General features: G+C 41.7%; 1 protein-coding gene and 1 long non-coding RNA gene across 2 annotated transcripts; one reads left to right on the top strand and one right to left on the bottom strand.

The window, feature by feature from the left end:
- The first annotated feature begins 1578 nt into the window (after window positions 1-1578).
- On the top strand, window positions 1579-8097 carry LOC145864042 (uncharacterized). The gene is made up of 2 exons (XR_014382625.1): window positions 1579-2925; window positions 3055-8097. It is a non-coding gene; the product is annotated as an uncharacterized LOC145864042 (long non-coding RNA).
- Window positions 8098-10978: 2881 nt separating this feature from the next.
- LOC106569909 (saccharopine dehydrogenase-like oxidoreductase) lies at window positions 10979-23383 on the bottom strand. The gene is made up of 12 exons (XM_014141677.3): window positions 22814-23383; window positions 21053-21165; window positions 14921-15001; window positions 14542-14671; window positions 14410-14459; window positions 14141-14271; window positions 13932-14049; window positions 12775-12894; window positions 12635-12691; window positions 12352-12463; window positions 12154-12235; window positions 10979-12038 (listed from the first exon to the last, which is right to left on the bottom strand). The coding sequence occupies exons 1-12, from the start codon at window positions 23010-23012 to the stop codon at window positions 11948-11950; spliced, it is 1284 nt and encodes a 427-aa protein (XP_013997152.1). The 5' UTR covers window positions 23013-23383; the 3' UTR covers window positions 10979-11947.
- Between the last annotated feature and the right edge of the window lie 38 nt (window positions 23384-23421).

Genomic DNA, 23421 nt, shown 5'->3' with positions numbered 1-23421 from the left:
TCCTACAGTCAGGGCATTTATGACCTCTGTGGGTTATGTTTTCTCATAATATTCCTTCTTAAACTGAGAACGCGCACACTTTTTGAGAACGCGCCTCTTTTGCATAGTTTTGCTGATGTACCTTAAAGCGTAACGCTGAAATGAAACCCGTCATACACAGAGAGCAGTGGTAAGGCCACTCTTCAACATGGGATTCCTGATGTTTTTTGAAAAAAAACAATTTTGGTGAACCCTCTCCCACATTTGGAGCATTGATGGGGTTTACTATTTTTGTCCTGGTGTTGGATTTGGGGTTAAACTTGGAACATTGTTATACTCAGAATTATAGGAACATTAGTTACAAAAGAGACATGAGGGGTGCCATAATGAAGTTTGGGAGGGGCTGAGTGCAGGGAACACGATCACATGTGGCAGTACTGATAAGGGGAGAAACTGTTGAAGGATCATATCACTCAGCTCCCTGCTCAGCAATAATGATGCAATGTTTAGCGATAAGGAGGAGACTCCACCCAAAGTGGGGAATGAATACTACCACGGGGGAAGCCATGTCTGTGTTTGAATTACAGCTGTATCGACCCTTTGGGAAGAATTAAACTTGGTTAAGCTTCTCCAGTGTCCGTGAGTTATTTACTCAAAATTAGAACCTAAAAGATAGCGCTGCGAGGAGGGTTCACCATGATTTGTAGTCAAACCAAAGAGTCCAGATCAGTGGAGCAGAGCTGGCAACAAACAAGGTAGGCGAATTCCTATACCTGTTTCCACTCATTTTGACATCTTGGGGAGATGAGAATCATAGGCTGAACAATTATAGGATACGGACCTGGAGAGCATGAGTTTAATTCGGTAGGCCCATTGTTTAACAACTGGTGTAGGGTAGGTTCCATGAGGATAGGTTCCGAGTGGAAGTTTTCCTCTGCGAGATCCAGATAAAACTATGGTGTAGGGTAGGTTCCATAAGTATAGGACCCAAGTGGAGGTTTTCCTCTGCGAGATCCAGGCTGATATAAAATTTCAAGAGTAAGTCCCGAGCAGAATAGATCTGTGGAGAGTAAAATCTCACAGATAAGTCCTGAGCAGAAAGCCTGTGGAGGGTAAAATCTCATAGAGAGAGGGGAAGTCCTGAACAGGGTAGTCCTGTGGAGGGTAAAACCCTAGTGTAACGGTACATTGGCCAGACCTGTAAGAAGGGTGGAAGCCCAGTCGCAGTGACTGTGAGAGCTCAGGGTGTCACTGTGTGTGTGAAAGAGAGGTTAGTTGTACAGTGAGGGAAAAAAGTATTTGATCCCCTGCTGATTTTGTACGTTTGCCCACTGACAAAGAAATGATCAGTCTATAATTTTAATGGTAGGTTTATTTGAACAGTGAGAGACAGAATAACAACAAAAAAATCCAGAAAAACGCATGTCAAAAATGTTATAAATTGATTAGCATTTTAATGAGGGAAATAAGTATTTGACCCCCTCTCAATCAGAAAGATTTCTGGCTCCCAGGTGTCTTTTATACAGGTAAAGAGCTGAGATTAGGAGCACACTCTTAAAGGGAGTGCTCCTAATCTCAGCTTGTTACCTGTATAAAATACACCTGTCCACAGAAGCAATCAATCAGATTCCAAACTCTCCACCATGGCCAAGACCAAAGAGCTCTCCAAGGATGTCAGGGACAAGATTGTAGACCTACACAAGGCTGGAATGGGCTACAAGACCATCGCCAAGCTGCTTGGTGAGAAGGTGACAACAGTTGGTGCGATTATTCGCAAATGGAAGAAACACAAAAGAACTGTCAATATCCCTCGGCCTGGGGCTCCATGCAAGATCTCACCTCGTGGAGTTGCAATGATCATGAGAACGGTGAGGAATCAGCCCAGAACTACACGGGAGGATCTTGTCAATGATCTCAGGGCAACTGGGACCATAGTCACCAAGAAAACAATTGGTAACACACTACGCCGTGAAGGACTGAAATCCTGCAGCGCCCGCAAGGTCCCCCTGCTCAAGAAAGCACATATACATGCCCATCTGAAGTTTGCCAATGAACATCTGAATGATTCAGAGGACAACTGGGTGAAAGTGTTGTGGTCAGATGAGACCAAAATGGAGGTCTTTGGCATCAACTCAACTTGCCGTGTTTGGAGGAGGAGGAATGCGGCCTATAACCCCATGAACACCATCCCCACCGTCAAACATGAAGGTGGAAACATTATGCTTTGGTGGTGTTTTTCTGCTAAGGCGGTTGTCGGCAACCCGCGGCTCTAGAGCCGCATGCGGCTCTTTAGCGCCGCCCTAGTGGCTCCCTGGAGCATTTTCAAAAATATGAAAATGGAAAAAGATGGTGTGAATATATTTTTTGTTTTAATATAATTTATTATCCAATGCTGTAAAAATGTGTATAATAAATATTTAATTACAACATTTCTGTCAACGAAGATTTACGTCATAGCCTGCGACACACGTTTCTTTCAGCTCGACGTAGTGCCAGACAGGTGGCTGTTGCAAACAAACCGGCGGGTGTGTCATGGGCCATGGATCCCAAAGGGAAAAAGAGAAAGATAGCTGAGGAGAACAGAGGATTCCACAGTTCTTGGACCGAATCATTTGCTTTCATTGCCAATGCGGAAGGATTGCCTGCATGTCTGCTTTGTAATGAGAAGTTGTCAAATAACAAAAAGAGTAACGTGGAAAGACATTTCCATTCTTCCTGACAGTTATAGGAACATGAAGAAATATGCATTTTGAGTATTATCCATCTTTGGATCAAAATACCTGTGCGAGCAGATATTCTCAAACATGAACTACATAAAATCCAAATACCGCACCCGCCTCACAGATGAGAGCTTGCAGTCCTGCGTGAAGATTAAAGTTACATCTTACATGCCCGATGTTGAGAAGCTGTCCAGTGATGTCCGAAAACAGAAGTCACATTAAACGGGTAAGAACACAATCCTGTCATAGGCACATATTTAGTAACAAAGTGGCTGTTTTTATAAAGTGATTTCGGATTTTTGTCAGTATATATTTGGAATGACACATAGGGATATTATTGTGTTTTGTTGCTCAGGTCCGAGGATGGCTGCATTGTATTGTGCATGTCAAAAGAGAAGAGGGTGCTGCTGCATTTTACCCTTGCACATTTGCAGAAAACTAAAGAGAAGAGGATAATGCAAATCGAACTTAAACTGTATTATTTAAATGTTATATACTTTAGCTTTTCAAAAGGCTGCTGTTTTACTGCACTCTGTCTGTTGCCCAGATAAGGGGGAAAAGAGAAGAGGATTGTATGGTATTATTGAGGATTGAAAAGGACTGCATTTTATTTCCATGGGGAGGTCTGAAATTACAGGAGGCCTATTATGCACGTTGCACATTTTGTTGTTGTTTTTTCAAATCCTAAAATAAAAATGACATCAAAAATCTGATTTCTGTATTGTATTTCTATAATTTCATCAATGCAACGAAACTTAATACATTAATATTATAATGGAAGTTAAACTTAAAGCACCATCGTACAGCAGAGTAGTCACGTGGTGTGTCATTCTCTCCAGGAAGCGCTGCAGGTAAAATAAACGTTTAATCATGAATGCTCATTATGTATTTGTAGCCTACTTATCATTTTGATAGTAGGCTAAAATAGCTAATATAGACACTTACAGCATGTGTTGCCTTCATTATAAGGCTTATATAAGGCTTTTAATTTTTTGCGGCTCCAGACAGATTTGTTTTTTGTTTTTTTGGTCCAATATGGCTCTTTCAACATTTTGGGTTGCCGACCCCTGTGCTAAGGGGACAGGACAACTTCACCACATCAAAGGGACGATGGACGGGGCCATGTACCGTCAAATCTTGGGTGAGAACCTCCTTCCCTCAGCCAGGGCATGGAAAAAGGGTCGTGGATGGGTATTCCAGCATGACAATGACCCAAAACACACAGCCAAGGCAACAAAGGAGTGGCTCAAGAAGAAGCACATTAACCTGTTTGGGATAGGGGGCAGTATTTTCACGGCCGGATAAAAAAACGTACCCGATTTAATCTGGTTACTACTGCCGAGAAACTAGAATATGCATGTAATTAGTAGATTTGGATAGACAACACTCTAAAGTTTCTAAAACTGTTTGAATGGTGTCTGTGAGTATAACAGAACTCATATGGCAGGCCATAACCTGAGAAGATTCTATTCAGGAAGTGCCCTGTCTGACAATTTGTTCTCCTTCTAGGGCATCTCTATCAAAAATACAGCATCTCTGCTGTAACGTGACATTTTGTAAGGCTTTCATTGGCTCTCAGAAAACGCCATAAAGTGGAATGAGAGCTCTCCAGTCTCTGGGCGAAAAACAGCAGGGGTTTTTGTGAGTGGTCCTGCTGAGAACAATGACACCAGGAGCGCGCATGCACGAGACGTCTCCATGTTTTTCTTTCAGTGTTTGAACGAATACAACGTCGCCCGGTTGGAATATTATCACTATTTTACGAGATAAATAGCATAAAAATGTATTTTAAACAGCGTTTGACATGCTTCGAAGTACGGTAATGGAATATTTTGAAATTTATTGTCACGAAATGCGCCGGCGCGTCACCCTTCGGATAGTGACTTGAACACACGAACAAAACGGAGCTATTTGGATATAACTATGGATTATTTCGAACCAAAACAACTTTTGTTGTTGAAGTAGAAGTCCTGGGAGTGCATTCCGACGAAGAACAGCAAAGGTAATCCAAAAAATCTGAGTTTGGTGAGGGCCAAACTTGGTGGGTGTCAAATTAGCTAGCCATGATGGCCGGGCTATGTACTCAGAATATTGCATAATGTGCTTTCACCGAAAAGCTATTTTAAAATCTGACACCGCGATTGCATAAAGGAGTTCTGTATCTATAATTCTTAAAATAATTGTTATGTTTTATGTCAACGTTTATCGTGAGTAATTTAGTAAATTCACCGGAAGTTTGCGGTGGGTATGCTAGTTCTGAACATCACATGCTAATGTAAAAAGCTGTTTTTTGATATAAATATGAACTTGATTCAACAAAACATGCATGTATTGTATAACATAATGTCCTAGGAGTATCATATGATGAAGATCATCAAAGGTTAGTGCTGCATTTAGCTGTGGTTTTGGTTTTTGTGACATATATACTTGCTTTGAAAATGGCTGTGTGATTATTTTTGGGAGGGTAATCTCCTGACATAATCTAATGTTTTGCTTTCGTTGTAAAGCCTTTTTGAAATCGGACAATGTGGTTAGATAAAGGAGAGTCTTGTCTTTAAAATGGTGTAAAATAGTCATATGTTGAAATTGAAAGAAATTGAAGGTTTTGCATTTTTGAGGTATTTGTATTTCGCGCCACGCTATACCATTGGATATTGGTGAGGCGTTCCGTTGGGGAACGTCTGTCCCTAGGTCCTGGAGTGGCCTAGCCAGTCTCCAGACCTTAATCCCATAGAAAATCTGTGGAGGGAGCTGAAGGTTCTGGTTGCTGAATGTCAGCCTCGAAACCTTAATGACTTGGAGAAGATCTGCAAAGAGGTGTGGGACAAAATCCCTCCTGAGATGTGTGCAAACCTGGTGGCCAACTACAAGAACTGTCTGACCTCTGTGATTGCCAACAAGGGTTTTGCCACCAAGTACTAAGTCATGTTTTGCAGAGGGGGTCAAATACTTATTTCCCTCATTAAAATGCAAATCATTTTATAACATTTTTGACATGCGTTTTTCTGGATATTTTTGTTGTTATTCTGTCTCTCACTGTTCAAATAAACCTACTATTAAAATTATAGACTGATCCTTTCTTTGTCAGTGGGAAAACGTACAAAATCAGCAGGGGATCAAATACTTTTCCCCCCCACTGTATATCAACTACATAGTATGCTTAGTTCAATAGCTTCTGACAAGACAAATATATAACACATTTTATCTCAGTGAAATGAATCTTAATGCTCTTCTAGCGCTTTGAATAGTTTGATTATACTTTCCTGTGGATATATTCTCACATTCTTACCTGCAAAAGGACCAACCATGCGGACAACCGGTAAAGTATAATTTTATTCAGCATTCTGGCTTGTAGAGGTCGTGAGCGGTAACCTTCCTGATCGCTCATTTCTGCCTGACAGAATTGACAGAGGTAAAGACAGTTTCAAGTTGGATATTTTTTAAATTTTTATTTCACCTTTATTTAACCAGGTAGGCAAGTTGAGAACAAGTTCTCATTTACAATTGCGACCTGGCCAAGATAAAGCAAAGCAGTTCAACAACATACAACAACACAGAGTTACACATGGAGTAAAACAAACATACAGTCAATAATACAGTAGAAAAATATGTCTATATACAATGTGAGCAAATTAGGTGAGATAAGGGAGGTAAAGGCAAAAAAAGGCCATGGTGGCAAAGTAAATACAATATAGCAAGTAAAACACTGGAATGGTAGATTTGTAGTAGAAGAAAGTGCAAAGTAGAAATAGAAATAATGGGGTGCAAAGGAGCAAAATAAATTAAATAAATAAATAGAGTAGGGGAAGAGGTAGTTGTTTCGGCTAAATTATAGATGGGCTATGTACAGGTGCAGTGATCTGTGAGCTGCTCTGACAGCTGGTGCTTAAAGCTAGTGAGGGAGATAAGTGTTTCCAGTTTCAGAGATTTTTGTAGTTCGTTCCAGTCATTGGCAGCAGAGAACTGGAAGGAGAGACGGCCAAAGGAGGAATTGGCTTTGGGGGTGACCAGAGAGATATACCTGCTGGAGCGCGTGCTACAGGTGGGTGCTGCTATGGTGACCAGTGAGCGGAGATAAGGGGGGACTTTACCTAGCAGGGTCTTGTAGATGACCTGGAGCCAGTGGGTTTAGCGACAATTATGAAGCGAAGGCCAGCCAACGAGAGCGTACAGGTCGCAGTGGTGGGTAGTATGTGGGGCTTTGGTGACAAAACGGATGGCACTGTGATAGACTGCATCCAGTTTGTTGAGTAGGGTATTGGAGGCTATTTTGTAAATGACATCGCCGAAGTCGAGGATCGGTAGGATGGTCAGTTTTACGAGGGTATGTTTAGCAGCATGAGTGAAGGATGCTTTGTTGCGAAATAGGAAGCCAATTCTAGATTTAACTTTGGATTGGAGATGTTTGATGTGAGTCTGGAAGGAGAGTTTACAGTCTAACCAGACATCTAGGTATTTGTAGTTGTCCACATATTCTAAGTCAGAACCGTCCAGAGTAGTGATGCTGGACGGGCGGGCAGGTGCAGGCAGCGATCGGTTGAAAAGCATGCATTTAGTTTTACTTGTATTTAGGAGCAGTTGGAGGCCATGGAAGGAGAGTTGTATGGCATTTGAAGCTCGTCTGGAGGGTTGTTAACACAGTGTCCAAAGAAGGGCCAGAAGTATACAGAATGGTGTCGTCTGCGTAGAGTGGATCAGAGAATCACCAGCAGCGAGAGCAATATATATACAATATATATACATATTCAACGGATATTCGCCTGTAGTTTTCCTTACGGGACTGTCAACATAGTGACAAATCTAATTTTAAACATTTCAATAGCTCTTTAACCATTACACAACGAAAACTTTCAAAACGGGTTCTAGTTAACCCGATTGCAGAGACACATATTGCACACACTTTTTGTCAATTTATGTCTCACACCATTTTTGATTATTTATTGTAATTGTTTTAATTCAATAGTGCCTTGGTTCATAATGTACACCCTTTTGTTTGTCAATTTGCATCTCTTGAGATTTTACGCTAATTTTTAAGTTTCAAATTTCAATAGCTCCTTAGTCATATGACCTACAACCCTCAATGTCACGCCTTCTCCCGCTCCCCCTCTCTGGCGCTCGAGGGCACCAGGCTGCCCATCATTAAACGCAGCAGCACTTCATTGGACTCTCAAGTGGCGCAGTGGTCTAAGACACTGCATCTCAGCGCTAGAGGAGTCACTACAGACAACCTGGTTAAAATCAAGACTGTATCACAACTGGCCGTGATTGGGAGTCCCATAGGGCGGTGCACAATTGGCCCAGCGTCGTCCAAGTTTGGCCGGTGTAGGCTGTCATTGTAAATAAGAATTTGTTCTTAACTGACTTGCCTAGTTAAATAAAGGTAAAAATATTGGACTCACCTGGACTCCTTCACTTCGTTGATTGCCCCCTATATATATATATATATATATATATATCTGTTTGATCCCAGTGTCAGCATTAATGCCGTTTTGTTTCCCCTGTTCAAACGCTGTCTGTGTTTTGTTTCATGTCCGTTATTTATTAAAATGTTCACTCCCTGTACTTGCTTCTCGTCTCCCAGCGTCTGTCCTTACACTCAAACTACTTTCAGAATATCCACTTATATGTAGCACAAACTTTCGTTTGTTCATTTTCATCTCACGTTATTTCACATTAGTTTTCAATGTTTATTTTCAATAGCTCCTTGGTCATGTGACCTACAACCTTCAAACTACTTTCAGAACATCCACTCACTAGCCTTATATATTGCACACCCCTTTGTTCGTCCATTTTCATCTCAGGTGATATTACATGCATTTTTCTGTTTTTAAAACCTGTTAGGGCTAGGGGGCAGCATTTGCACGTCTGGATAAAAAAAATGTACCCGATTTAATCTGGTTACTAATCCTACCCAGTAACTAGAATATGCATATACTTATTATATATGGATAGAAAACACTCTAAAGTTTCTAAAACTGTTTGAATGGTGTCTGTGAGTATAACAGAACTCATTTGGCAGGCAAAACCCTGAGACATTTTCTGACAGGAAGTGGATACCTGATGTGTTGTATTACCTTTAAACCTATCCCATTGAAAAACACAGGGGCTGAGGAATATTTTGGCACTTCCTATTGCTTCCACTAGATGTCACCAGCCTTTACAAAGTGTTTTGAGTCTTCTGGAGGGAGATCTGACCGAACAAGAGCCATGGAACGATGATGTCCCATTAGACACCTGGCGCGCGAGTTCATGTTGGGTACCCTCGTTCCAATACGTTATAAAAGAGTATGCATTCGTCCACCTTGAATATTATTCATGTTCTGGTTAAAAAAGGCCCTAATGATTCATGCTATACAACGTTTGACATGTTTGAACGAACGTAAATATATTTTTTCCCCTCGTTCATGACGAGAAGTCCGGCTGGCTTAGATCATGTGCTAACAAGACGGAGATTTTTGGACATAAATGATGAACTTTTTTGAACAAAACTACATTCGTTATGGACCTGTGATACCTGGAAGTGACATCTGATGAAGAGAATCAAAGGTAATGGATTATTTACGTAGTATTTTCGATTTTAGATCTCCCCAACATGACGTCTAGTCTGTATCGCAACGCGTATTTTTCTGGGCGCAGTGCTCAGATTATTGCAAAGTGTGATTTCCCAGTAAGGTTATTTTTAAATCTGGCAAGTTGATTGCGTTCAAGAGATGTAAATCTATAATTCTTTAAATGACAATATAATATTTTACCAATGTTTTCTAATTTTAATTATTTAATTTTGTTACGCTGACTTGACTGCCGGTTATTGGAGGGAAACGATTTCCTCAACATCAATGCCATAGTAAAACGCTGTTTTTGGATATAAATATGAACTTGATAGAACTAAAAATGCATGCATTGTCTAACATAATGTCCTAGGAGTGTCATCTGATGGAGATTGTAAAAGGTTAGTGCATCATTTTAGCTGGTTTTATGGTTTTGGTGACCCTGTCTTTGACTTGACAAAACATTACACACAACTCTTGTAAATGTACTGTCCTAACATACTCTAAATTTATGCTTTCGCCGTAAAACCTTTTTGAAATCGTAAAACGTGGTTAGATTAAGGAGATGTTTATCTTTCAAAGGGTGTAAAATAGTTGTATGTTTGAAAAATTTGAATTTTGACATTTATTTGGATTCAAATTTGCCGCTCTTGAAATGCACCTGCTGTTGATGGAGTGCACCACGGGTGGCACGCTAGCGTCCCACCTAGCCCATAGAGGTTAATTGTTTCGAATTTCAATAGCTCTCTGGTCATGTGACCTTCAACCTGCTGTCAGAATATCCACTCACAAGCTTTATACATTGCACACACTTTTGTTTGTCCATTTTCATCTCACACGATTTTATATATTTTTCAAACTTTCACATTTCAATAGCTCCTTGGTCATGTGACCTACTGGACTCAAACAAGGTTCAGAATGTCCACTGACTACCCCTCTATATTCCACACCCTTTAGTATGTCCATTTTCATCTCACAAGGTTTTACATGAAGTTAACGTTTTTAATTTCAATAGTTCCCTGGTCGTGTGCCCTACAACCCTCAAACTACTTCAAAGTATTTTTACTTAGTTACTTTACTCCACTGCATAGTGTATACAAGATACATAAGTCACAAGTACACTTTCATATAAAAGCCATACTGTTAGTGGCTCTCTTGGTTTTAAGACATAAACACTGGAGTCTGAACCCTGATGACAGTACTGCATATTCATTGTCCAGTGGGTGTTTGAGATCCAAAATGATTGTTTTTACCCTCTAACGTGTGCAATCTTTGTAAATGTCTCACAGCCTTTTGGGCCTTCCCTACAATTGTACCACTGACCTGCACACCTCTGTAGTCCTGGGAATTCTGACTTGCCCACGAGGGAGCAAAACCAGGCAACTTCACTAAATGTTAAGACAGGCTTAATAAAACATCTGTAAAACAGATCATCATTCAGCCGTCTAAGTTTGCACAGGAAGCACATGTTCATTTGGATGACACATCAGAAAACCACCTTAATTAATAATACATGGGAGGTTACAACTGGACAGACAGGTCTGAAAACAACTTTTTGCCCTTAGTGCCAAGGTACTACATGCACAGTAGACTTGAAACAATTGTAGATATTGTAGACAGAATAGGTAGGCATACTGCCCCTCCTCCTGGACAAGAGTTGTCAGACCAGGCCTTCTGATATTTTCTGTGTAACTAAACCCTTACTGGTGAAGTCAGGACTCAGACACAAGGTTGGTTGACTTCAGTAGTCTTGGTTTTATTTGGCCAGGTAGAGAAGAACTATAGCCCTAGCAGGCAAACAGAACAAGGACAAAACCTTCCCCAACACACACACACACACACACACACACGTGAAACACAGAGAAGACACCTCACTCCATCTTTCTGTGTTTTGAACTCAAACACCTATTTCTTACAAGCAGCAAGCACTGCTTTGTCGATCTCAGGTAAGTAATGTTGCTGCACATTCCTTAAAAACAGATCCAGCAAAACGATGTTTGATTACGGCACACTATGGTTCACAAAGGAAGAACTTCTGAAACCGTTCATAAGTGCTGATTCTCTTGAAACAAGGTAGGTTTCTGACGATGTGCTTGAAAATTAAACAGGTATTGAACAGAGAAAGGACATAGAACTTACCGGAACATCCATAACAATGCAGTCAGGCTTTTTATTGAGAAAGAAAAACACATGCACGGGCATGAAACGCACAGGCATGGAACACCCACCCCACACACACAGGCATGGAACACCCACCCCACACACACAGGCATGGAACACCCACCCCACACACACAGGCATGGAACACCCACCCCACACACACAGGCATGGAACACCCACCCCACACACACAGGCATGGAACACCCACCCCACACACAGGGGAGAAGAGGCATTTGTATCCTACTCTACACAAACTGCACTACCGCTGGCGAGTTTATTAAAGCCGAGGCCACATTATTTGACAATAAAGTAACGGTCTCTTAAAAGACTCTACAGTCCCAGTCAGACAGAGGGTGGTCATTATCGGGCCATGCTGCAAAGTTAGAAGGAAGGAGAAATCTAACCTTCAGCCTAACCCTAATTAAGATGTTGCTGATATAGCCAATTTTCTCTTTGCAGCATGACCATCTAGTGAGAACACCAGTGAAGTGCCAATACTGATGACCTGGGGTCAGGGGTCAGGTCAGAAGAGGTCACACATTATATGACAGAGAACTGGATGCCATGTTTGTTGAGGCGCTCCACCAGCGTTGTTCTGGCAAAAGCTGCTCCTGGGGTGTACACACCACCCCTAAAGAGAGAAACAGAGCGACAGAACGGGAGAGAGGGAAAGAAAATGCATGTAATACAGTACCCTGGTTGTATGCGTGTGTGTGTGTGTGTGTGTGTGTGTGTGTGTGACTCACTTCTTGGGGAGGGCTGTGGGTTCGTTCAGGATGGTGATGGCAGCCTGTACCATGGCGATGGGCGTGGCCACATAGCCTGCCTCTGAAACAGGGAGAGAAGCATTGTGTTCAACCCAGCAGCGGCCGCAGGTTAGGTGGAGTAGGGGTTAATAAATAGTCCTTGGACTAGTGTGTTTGTGTGGGTGTGTATTTAAGTACCTGGTCCTTGGACTAGTGTGCGGATCTTAGCGTTGGGTCGTCCCTGGCTGGGGTCCTGTCCCTCAGTGTAGCCCTCTCCATAGAACGCAAACTGGAAGGATGAACCCTCCATCTGAGACACACACAAACACACCAATCATTGACTAGAAGGACCAACCTCCAGCTGAGTGACAAACACACCAATCAATGTCAATTTCACAAACAAATTAAAGTTCAACATACAGGTAGATGTTACTCATACATTTTAACAATACACATCTCTCAAGAGATGCAAAAACTGTACCTGCTTTCTGGTTGGTCCATCCTTGGAGAAGAAACCAAAGGAGAAAAACTCTGGAAACTAAATACAGAAGAGAAAGACAGGTTTTAGGTTTTCCGTGTGTGTGTCTATAACAATGTGTCTGTCAGTGTGTCCTAGTTCACCTTAATCAGCAGGTTTCGTCCAAAGTCGAATTTGACCAGGAACCAGAACATCATCCCGGCGAATAGCATCTTGACGATGTTGGCCACACCTCCTACTCCTGCATATGCACCATACTGGACCTGGGGTCAGACAAAGGTCAAACAGAGGTCTCTCCCAAACCACCCACTTGTCCCTACCAACTCACTGGGAAGGGCCCTCCATTGTCACATGTTGCTGACAAAACTCAGAGGGTGAATTCCAGAGAGTGGCGAGGGGATCAATAAACCAATGACTGGACACAATCGTTCAATTAAAAAATAAAACAGCATGAAATTCCCTGTTGTTTTACAAGATATAAAATAGTTAAACTTTTAATTTGGGAGGCATTTCATTTGTTACTTTTGTCAAGCCTTGAAATTAGACAAACAAATGTATGTGACATAATTAGGCACCCCTCTCCATTCTTTTGTATTAAATTGCACAAATCCAAACATATCGCGGTGCACTTTGCTCTTGAGACGACAACCTTGATGGCCTGGCTGAAGTGACTATCGGAAGGTTAAATTAGCCCCTACACACCATGTGTGTCAAACTCATTTCACAGAGGGTGGAGTGTCTGTGTGTTTTAGTTTTTTCCTTTCAATTAAGACCTAGACAACCAGGTGAGGGGAGTTCCTTACTAATTAGTGACCTTAATTCATCAATCAAGTACAAGGGAGGAGAAAACACGCAGACACTCGTGCCTCTGGAATGAGTTTGACACGTGCTCTACACCCTCAATTTTCACTCCCTAAGCTTTGGCATGGTTGTGCATAGGACAGAGGCTCGCGGGAACGTGCAAATGGAGGGGCGAGAGGGGGATTTGGTATTTAGGCGAGGTTCTTAAACATGGACTTTTCCTCAACAGGCCCCATGTCTCATCCTTACAAATGTTAAACATAAATAAGGCTTACATAAACAAAATGTACTCAATTATCCCTTGTAACAAAGTTTGTAGCACACAGTATTCAAGTCATTACTCTGATATCCTATCCACACTAGCATTTATTAGGATACATTCCATTTCAAAACTAAGTTTGAACATTAGAGCCACAACACAAAATGGCACTGTGCTCATGACATCAAGAATACACATTGATCGGTGCGTGCGTGTATGTAGTGTATTTGTGTGACATACAGGTGTTTCCTGGTGTTCCTCCAGGAGAAAGCGTTGAGATCTCTTCACCACCGAGGGGTCAGCTCCCATGAACGGGACTGCATACTGCTGAACCTCATTACTATAGAACAGGGCACTCCTATTCACACAAACAAACAATAGAAAGTAACGTTATCCAACATGCACACAGATGCACGAGCAAACACACAAACACACACAGGTCCCTGTACCTGCGTTTGATCTTTGAGCCCACCACAGGGAGAGGTTTGTGTCCAAACTTCTTCCTGAGGCTCCGCAGCTTTCCGCTGTCAGCAAAACCATAGATGGCCGACTTCCATGTCCCGTCATTGATAGATCCACCCTGAGACAGAGAGAGACAACCGAATATCAACAAACATTCTTTAATCAAGATTGTACCTAATAATGTTACAAGGATGAAGCAGGGATTACAAGGATGAGGCAGGGGCAGTGTGAGGGTTTATGGGTAATGGAGTCTTACCTCAGGTCCTGTGCTAGCTGTCAGGAAGCTCTCCACAGCTGTAAGTGTCCCTGTGGCGAGAGACACACAAATGTGACAAACACCCAATGGAGAGCACACACATACAGATAAAGTAAACTAACACAAACACACCTTTGAATTGTTCCCTGGTGTAGAGGACTCCCATGTCTGCAGGTATGGAGTCAAAGCCACAAGCCCCCACGATGTACACTCCTTTATCAGCTGCCTGGCTGTTGTAATTCAACTGCATACTCTCTAGGAACTACACAAACACACCTCTGTATTGGGCTGTTGCAGTGGTTGAGCATGTGATTTTATTGATGTTGAAGAGAAAACAGGCAGGGTAGGCTGAAATATTTAAGAGGACAGCATGGTGTCCAGCAACCTTCCCATTTAACTTAATGGTGTGTGTGAGATATTGTTTCTACCTATCAAGCCCTGTCTGGTCTACGGGAGTGATAGGGTTGATTAGGGGTTGAGGCCTGGTGACTTTGTTGTTGCGTTGTCTTACCTGGGGTTCCCCACAGATGTCAATGCAGTGCGCGCTGTTCTCCACGCATGCCTTCACCACAGGCTCACCCCAGAACCTGTACTACACACACAGCATTATCATCTAAAATATGACACCTCACTAAGGTGGTGGTGTTTGTTACTACAGCAAAAACTCTTAGTTGAAGTCGGAAGTTTACATACACTTAGGTTGTAGTCATTAAAACTTGTTTTTCAACCATTCCACAAATTTCTTGTTAACTTCATTGGGATAGGGGGCAGCTTGGATGAAAAGCGTGCCCAGAGTAAATTGTCTGTTACTCATGCCCAGAAGCCAGGATATGCATATCCTAGATTTGGATAGAAAACACTAAAGTTTCCAAAACTGTTAAAATAATGTCTGAGTATAGCAGAACTCATATGGCAGGCAAAAACCTGAGAAAAATCCAACCAGGAAGTGGGAAATCTGAGGTTTGTATTTTTTTTTTTAAAGTGATTGCCTATCCAATATCCTGTGTCTGTGGGGTCAGCTTGCACTTCTTAAGGCTTCCAGTAGAAGTCAAGTCTTTAGAAGTTGTTTCAGGCTTGTATTGTGAAAGGGGATCGAATAAGAGCTGTTTCAACAAGTGGTCAAGCTGAAAGACATTGGTTTAGTCTCGCGCATGGCCGTGAGTGCGACGCTCGTTCTCTTTCCCTTCTAATGACAAGGGAATTGTCCGGTTGGAATATTATTGAAGATTTATGATAAAAACATCCTAAAGATTGATTATATACATCGTTTGACATGTTTCTAAGAACTTTAATGGAACTTTGACTTTGTGCATTTGGGTTACTGGACTAAAACGTGAACAAAAAGGAGGTCTTTATCGAACAAAACAAACATTTATTGTCTTACATGGAGACCTGGGAGTGCCATCAGATGAAGATCAAAGGTAAGTGATTCATTTTAACACTATTTCTGACTTTTGTGACACCTCTCCTTGGTTGGAAAATGGCTGTATGGTTTTGTGTGGCTAGGCACTGACCTAACATAATCGCAAGGTGTGCTTTCGCCGTAAAGCCTTTCTGAAATCGGACACAACGGCTGGATTAACAAGAAGTTTATCTTTAATCTTATGTGTAACACTTGTATCTTTCATCAATGTTTATGATGACTATTTATGCAATTTGATGTGGCTCTCTGCAATTTCACCGGATGTTTGTTTGAGACAATGCATTTCTGAACATAACATGCCAATTTCAAATGAGGTTTTTGGACATAAAGATTAACTTTATCGAACAAAACACACATTTGTCGTCTAACATGGAGTCCTGGGAGTGCCATCAGATGAAGATCAAAAGTTAGTGATTAATTTTAACGCTATTTTTTGACACCGCTCCTTCTTTGGAAAATGGTTGTATGGTATTCTGTGGCAAGGTGCTGACCTAACATAATCGCTGTTGGCGAGGTGGGACGCTCACGTCCCAAATGATCCCAGAGAGGTTAACAAACTATAGTTTTGGCAAGTCGGTTAGGACATCTGCATTTTCCCAACAATTGTTGGAAACAGGTACAAAAAAGTGTCTATATCCACAGTAAAACGAGTCCTATATCGACATAACCTGAGAGACCGCTCAGCAAGGAAGAAGCCACTGCTCCAAAATTGCCATAAAAAAGCCAGACTACAGATTGCAACTGCACATGGGGACAAAGATCGTACTTTTGGAGAAATGTCCTCTGGTCTGATGAAACAAAAATAGAACGGTTTTGCCATAATGACCATCATTATGTTTGGAGGAAAAAGGGGGATGCTTGCAAGCCAAAGAACACCATCCCAACCGTGAAGTACGGGGTGGCAGCATCATGTCGTGGGGGTGCTTTGCTGCAGGAGGGACTGGTGCACTTCACAAAATAGATGGTATCATGAGGAAGGAAAATTATGTGGATAAGTTGAAGCAACATCTCAAGACATCAGTCAGGAAGTTAAAGCTTGGTCGCAAATGGGTCTTCCAAATGGACAATGACCCCAAGCATACTTCCAAAGTTGTGGCAAAATGGCTTAAGGACAACAAAGTCAAGGTATTGGAGTGGCCATCACAAAGCCCTGACCTCAATCCCATAGAAAATCTGTGGGAAGAACTGAAAAAGCGTGCGAGCAAGGAGGCCTACAAACCTGACTCAGTTACACCAGCTCTGTCAGGAGGAATGGGACAAAATTCACCCAACTTATTGTGGGACGCTTGTGGATGGCTATCTGAAATGTTTGACCCAAGTTAAACAATTTAAAGGCAAAGCTACCAAATGCTAATTGAGTGTATGTAAACTTCTGACCCACTGGGAATGTGATGAAAGAAATAAAAAATTCGCTCTACAATTATTCTGACATTTCACATTCTTAAAATAAAGTGGTGATCCTAACTGACCTAAGACATGGAATTTTTACTAAGATTAAATGTCAGTCATTGTGAAAAACTGAGTTTAAATGTATTTGGCTAAGGTTTATGTAAACTTCTGACTTCAACTGTACACACACACACACACAAAAGTTTGTGGTAACTTAGAAATGTCCTTGTTTTCCATGAAAACATACATTAAATTAGTTGGAAAATGAATAGGAAATATAGTGAAGACGCTGACAAGGTTATAAATAATGATTTTTAATTGAAATCATAATTGTGTCCTTCAAATTTTGCTTTTGTAAAAAAAAAAAGAATCCTCCATTTGCAGCAATTACAGCCTTGCAGACCTTTGGCATTCTAGTTGTCAATTTGTTGAGGTAAACTGAAGAGATTTCCCCCCCCATGCTTCCTGAAGCAACTCCCACAAGTTGGATTGGCTTGATGGGCACTTACGTACCATACGGTCAAGCTGCTCCCACAACTGCTCAATAGGGTTGAGATCCGGTGACTGTGCTGGCCACTCCATTATAGACAGAAAACTAGCTGACTGCTTCTTCCCTAAATAGTTATTGCATAGTTTAGAGCTGTGCTTTGGGTCATTGTCCTGTTATAAGAGGAGATTGGCTCCAATTAAGCACCATCCTCAGGGTATGGCATGGCGTTGCAAAATGGAGCCTTCCTTCTTCAAGATCCCTTTTACCCTGTACAAATATCCCACTTTACCAACACCAAAGCACCCCCAGACAATCACATTGCCTCCACCAAGCTAGACAGATGGCGTCAAGCACTCCTCCAGCATCTTGTCATTTTTTCTGCGTCTCACGAATGTTCTTCCTTGTGCACCTCAAATTTCATCTGTCCATAACACTTTTTTTCCAATCTTCCTCTGTCCAGTGTCTGTGTTCTTTTGCCCATCTTAATCTTTTATTTTTATTGGCCAGTCTGAGATATGGCTTTTTCTTTGCAATTCTGCCTAGAAGTCCAGCATCCCGGAGTCGCCTCTTCACTGTTGACGTTGAGACTGGTGTTTTGCTGGTACTATTTAATGAAGCTACCAGTTGAGGACTTGTGAGGCATCTGTTTCTCAAACTAGACACTCTAATGTACTTGTCCTCTTGCTCAGTTGTGCACCGGGGCCTCCCACTCCCCTTTCTATTCTGGCTAGAGCCAGTTTGTGCTGCTCTGTGAAGGGAATAGTACACAGCGTTGTACGAGATCTTCCGTTTCTTGGCAATTTCTCGCATGGAATATCCTTCATTTCTCAGAAGAATAGACTGAGGAGTTTCAGAAGAAAGTGCTTTGTTTCTTGCCATTTTGAGCCTGTAATCAAACCCACAAATGCTGATGCTCCAGATACTCAACTAGTCTAAAGAAGGCCAGTTTTATTGCTTCTTTAAATCAGTACAACATTTTTCAGCTGTGCTAACATAATTGCAAAAGGGTTTTCTAATGATCAATTAGCCTTTTAAAATTATAAACTTGGATTAGCTAACAACTTGCCATTGGAACACAGGAGTGATGGTTGCTGATAATGGGCCTCTGTACACCTATGTAGATTTTCCATTTTAAAGAATCTGCCATTTCCAACTACAATAAGTAATTTACAACATTAACAATGTCTACACTGTAATTCTGATCAATTTGATGTTATTTTAAAAATGGACAACAAAAAAAAAAAGTGTTTTTCTTTCAAAAACAAGGACATTCCTAAACCACACACACACCCTAGTGGTTAGAGCGTTGGCCTGTAACTGAAAGGATTCAAGATCAAATCCCTGAGCTGACAAGATAAAAATATGTCATTCTGCCCCTGAACAAGGCAGTTAACCCACTGTTCCTAGGCCATCATTGAAAATAAGAATTTGTTCCTAACTGACTTGCCTAGTTAAATAAAAAGGTAAAATACAAATAAAAACAATTCAGAAAGTTCAGACCCATTGACTTTTTCCACATGTTGTAACATTACAGCCTTATTCTAAAATTGATTAAATTGTTTTTCCTCAATCTACACACAATACCCTATAATAACAAAGCAAAAACATGTTTTACATTTTTTTTTTTTTAAACAAATAACTTATTTACATAAGTATTCAGACCCTCTGCTATGAGACTTAATTGAGCTCAGGTGCATCCTGTTTCCATTGATCATCCTTGAGGTGTTCCTACAACTTGATTAGAGTTCACCTGTGGTAAATTCAATTGATTGGACATGATTTGAAAAGGCTCACACCTGTCTATATGAAGGTCCCACAGTTGACAGTGCATGTCAGAGCAAAGACCGAGCCATGAGGTCGAAGGAATTGTCCGTAGAGCTCCTAGACAGGATTATGCTGAGGCACACGTCAGGGGAAGGGTACTAGAAAATATCTGCAGCATTGAAGGTCCACAAGAACACAGTGGCCTACATCATTTTTAAATGAAAGATGTTTGGAACCACCAAGACTCTTCTTAGAGCTGGGTGCTCTGCCAAACTGAGCAATCGGGGGAGAAGGGCCTTGGTCAGGGAGGTGACCAAGAACGCGATGTTCACTCTGACAGAGCTTCAGAGTTCCTCTGCAGAGATGGGGAGCCTTGCAGAAGGACAACCATCTCTGCAGCACTCCACCAATTAGGCCTTTATGGTAGAGTGGCCAGACAGAAGCCACTCCTCAATAAAAGGCACATGACAGCCTGCATGGAGTTTGCTAAAAGGCACCTAAAGGACTCTGACCATGAGAAACAGATTGAACTCTTTGGCCTCAATGCCAAGCATCAAGTCTGGAGGAAACCTGGCACCATCCCTACGGTGAAGTATGGTGGTGGCAGCATCATGCTGTGGGGATGTTTTCAGCAGCAGGGACTGGGAGACTAGTCAGGATCGAGGTAAAGATGAATGGAGCAAAGTATAGAGAGATCCTTGATGAAAATCTGCTCCAGAGCACTCAGGACGGGGTGAAGGTTTACCTTATAACAGGACAACAACCTTAGGCACACAGCCACGACAACACAGGAGTGGCTTCGGGACAAGTCTCTGAATGTCCCAGCCAGAGCCTGGACTTGAACCCAATCGAACATCTCTGGAGAGACCTGAAAATAGCTGTGCAGCAACACTTCCCATCCAACCTGACAGAGCTCAATGGAAGAAACTCCCCAAATACAGGTGCGCCACGCTTGTAGCGTGATACCCAAGAAGACTCGAGGCTGTAATTGCTGTCAAAGGTGCTTCAACAAAGTCCTGAGTAAAGGGTCTGAATACGTATGTAAATGTATATTTCAGTTTTTTTTTTTATACATTTGCAAACATTTCTAACAACTTGTTTTTGCTTCATCATTATGGGGTATTGTGTGTAGTTTGAGAGAAAAAAATATTTAATGTGTGTGTATGAACACACACATATATACATACTGGACTATGCCACCTCATGTTACAGTCACAGGTATCCTTTTCCTCTGGACTGGCTAATCGTGTGCGTATGCGTGCTGACATACAGTACAAGGTGCACTGGTGATCGCCACCGTCATCATTGCTGGCGTTTCACAAGTTGCAAAGTCATGTCCTCACTGCTATCAGACCACATTCTGCAGCCCCATGGCACAACAGGAGGGCAGAGTGGAGATCAGGTCTGACATCAAAACACTCTTCCATACTAATATCTGGATTCTAACAATGGAAGAGGCAGCATTGATATCCTTCTTCATTTCTGACAATCACACTCATTGTGTCTCTGCAGCACTTACAGTATGTGTGTGTGTGTGTGTGTGTGTGCTGTGTGGCATCTCCACAGTCAGTACTTACTGGCCCCACACAGTTGAGAACAATAACAGCCTGTTTGCACATGGCGGCCAGAGAATCAGGCTCTCCCACATCAGCCACAATGACCTCCACCGCGGTCCTCAGCTCTGGCTTACCTGAAATACACAGCAGAGGACTCGGTCATTTCACCATTATATTATTAACATATTTACAAATACAACACACTTCATTATGTGTTGAACAAACTACAATATATTGTACAACAATGATCTGGTTTAAAATAGCTCAGTGACCAAAATGTAATTGGGTGGGCCAGTGTGGCTGACCCATGTTTGGCAGATCCCTGAATTGAATTCTGTATGTGTAGCCTATCGTTCACAGTACAACATTGCTATCTGTTTTTACCCCCAAGCCTCTGTCACTGTTTCCTTCAATCTAGTCCAGATAGATTTCTAAGTGTTAAAGTGTGTCACCTCTTGGAAAATTAGTCTGAATGAGGACTAAAAGAAAACCTAATATAATCAGCCTTTTTTATTCTGGTTCAATAAAGTACCTTTGAAGAGTATCATGAACAGTTATCTTTCCTGTGCAGTTTTGCATTAGCCCCCAGTATAAGTTATATGCGGTACACTACTAGCCTACTGTAATTACCAAACATGAACTGCTGTAAGTTATGCACACACTGAATGCACACACTGAATGCTGTGCCATATACTTGACATAGCCATAACAGATAGGAAAATACTGCCTGATTGAAATCTCAATGATGGAGGAAAAACAAGGGGTCAGTAGACGGATGAACGACTACAAAACAATGCAGTCACAATGTACACAAGTGCCAAACTAGGCTATGTGTCTGTTGCATATTCCAAACGAACTCTCTAAAGTACCTGAGAATGCGTATTATTTTGCCATATAACCCATGACAATTGTGTCTAAAATGGCAACCTGGCCACGGCTTTAGAGCAGTAGACAGAGTCACCATTGAGGCCAGGGGTGGGAAGGTAGAGGCTAAAACCCTGTTGGGGTATTTTCCATCAGCTGTTGGCGAGGGCTATCCCAGGAGGGCAGCAAGAACAGCTCCATTCTCCTAATCTCAACCCTATTAGAACCCATCCCTTTCCTGGCAAGCCAGCCACTCACTAATCAAAAACTGAATTAAGACTGAATGTATTAAGTGTTGCGTAGAGCAACTTTGTAGAGTGTAAGCTATCTGGTCTAACAACATATTTCCAGCAACCACAACTACTGAAACACATAAGTGACTAAATCAAATGAAATTTTATTGGTCACATACACATGTTTAGCAGATGTTATTGTGAGTGTAGGGAAATGCGTGTTTCTAGCTGTAACAGTGCAGTTATATCTAACAATTTCACAACAATACACACTCATCTAAAGTAAAGTAATGGAATTAATATATACATTTATGTCTGTGCACTTGAGTTATATTTTTTTCGAAGTCTATGGCATACTGAGTGCAATGCAAGTGCAGAACATCCTTGGTCAAAACAAGGTTAAATTATAATTGATACAGTGACTCCTTGTTCCAAGTTAGATCAGGTGAGTTTGCTGGCTGGCACTGGCACGACACAGTAGACACACAGTGTGACACCCAGCTAGCAAACTTCCTTGAATCCCTCTGTGAAATCCAATGACAATGCACAATGGTGTCAGTCAGCTAACTAGACCAAAGATCCTCTCTGTCTTGACATATCCAGATTTAACTAATTCAATGTGTAACAAACTGTATTAGCTAGTTTGCTAAGGTTACATGTCAATGAGGCCAGTAACGTTACGTACCGAGGGCTCCGGCGGCCTGCTCTAGAACTTTGTCCAGTTTCTGTCTGCTTCTCCCAGCCACAGCCCATTTCAGCGTCCCATTCGGGCCCTCCGACACAATCCTGGCCACCTCTTCAACCACGAACTGCCCGGTGAAACCCGAAGCCCCGAAAATAATAATGTGATAAGGTCTGCTAGAGGAGGTATCCACCTTCGCCATAGTTACAAATAGCTAGTTATACTCAAGGAAACACACAGCACAAGCGGCGAAAACGGGAATAAGCGTACAAGAAACGTGCTTGTACAAGTCATATAGCAAAGCTGTGACTTCCGTAGACGCTGCTGCTGCTTGCTGCTGCTTGCTGCTCGGTCGACGCAATGATCTAATCACCAAAACACCGGTGATGCAAATAGTCTACATGCACAAACTAAGCGTTTTATTTATGCTAGTTTAAAGACATATTTTTGTATTTGTTATAAACATGTTATTTGATCTCATTAACCACCCGATTAGAATACAAACACCAATTAAAGGGAGGAATAAAAAAAATAACCAATTGAAACGGTGAGATCAAAAAGTAGGCGTGGTTATACACATTTTTGATTAAGATTGGCTCTCTGTGCTGTCA

The sequence above is a fragment of the Salmo salar genome, chromosome 01 (genome assembly GCF_965601325.2).
Source record: "Salmo salar chromosome 01, fSalSal1, whole genome shotgun sequence".
NCBI classification, from domain to species: Eukaryota; Metazoa; Chordata; class Actinopteri; order Salmoniformes; family Salmonidae; genus Salmo; species Salmo salar.
The sequence above is the reverse complement of the archived record's forward strand: the minus strand, read 5'-3'. Positions and strand labels throughout refer to the sequence as shown.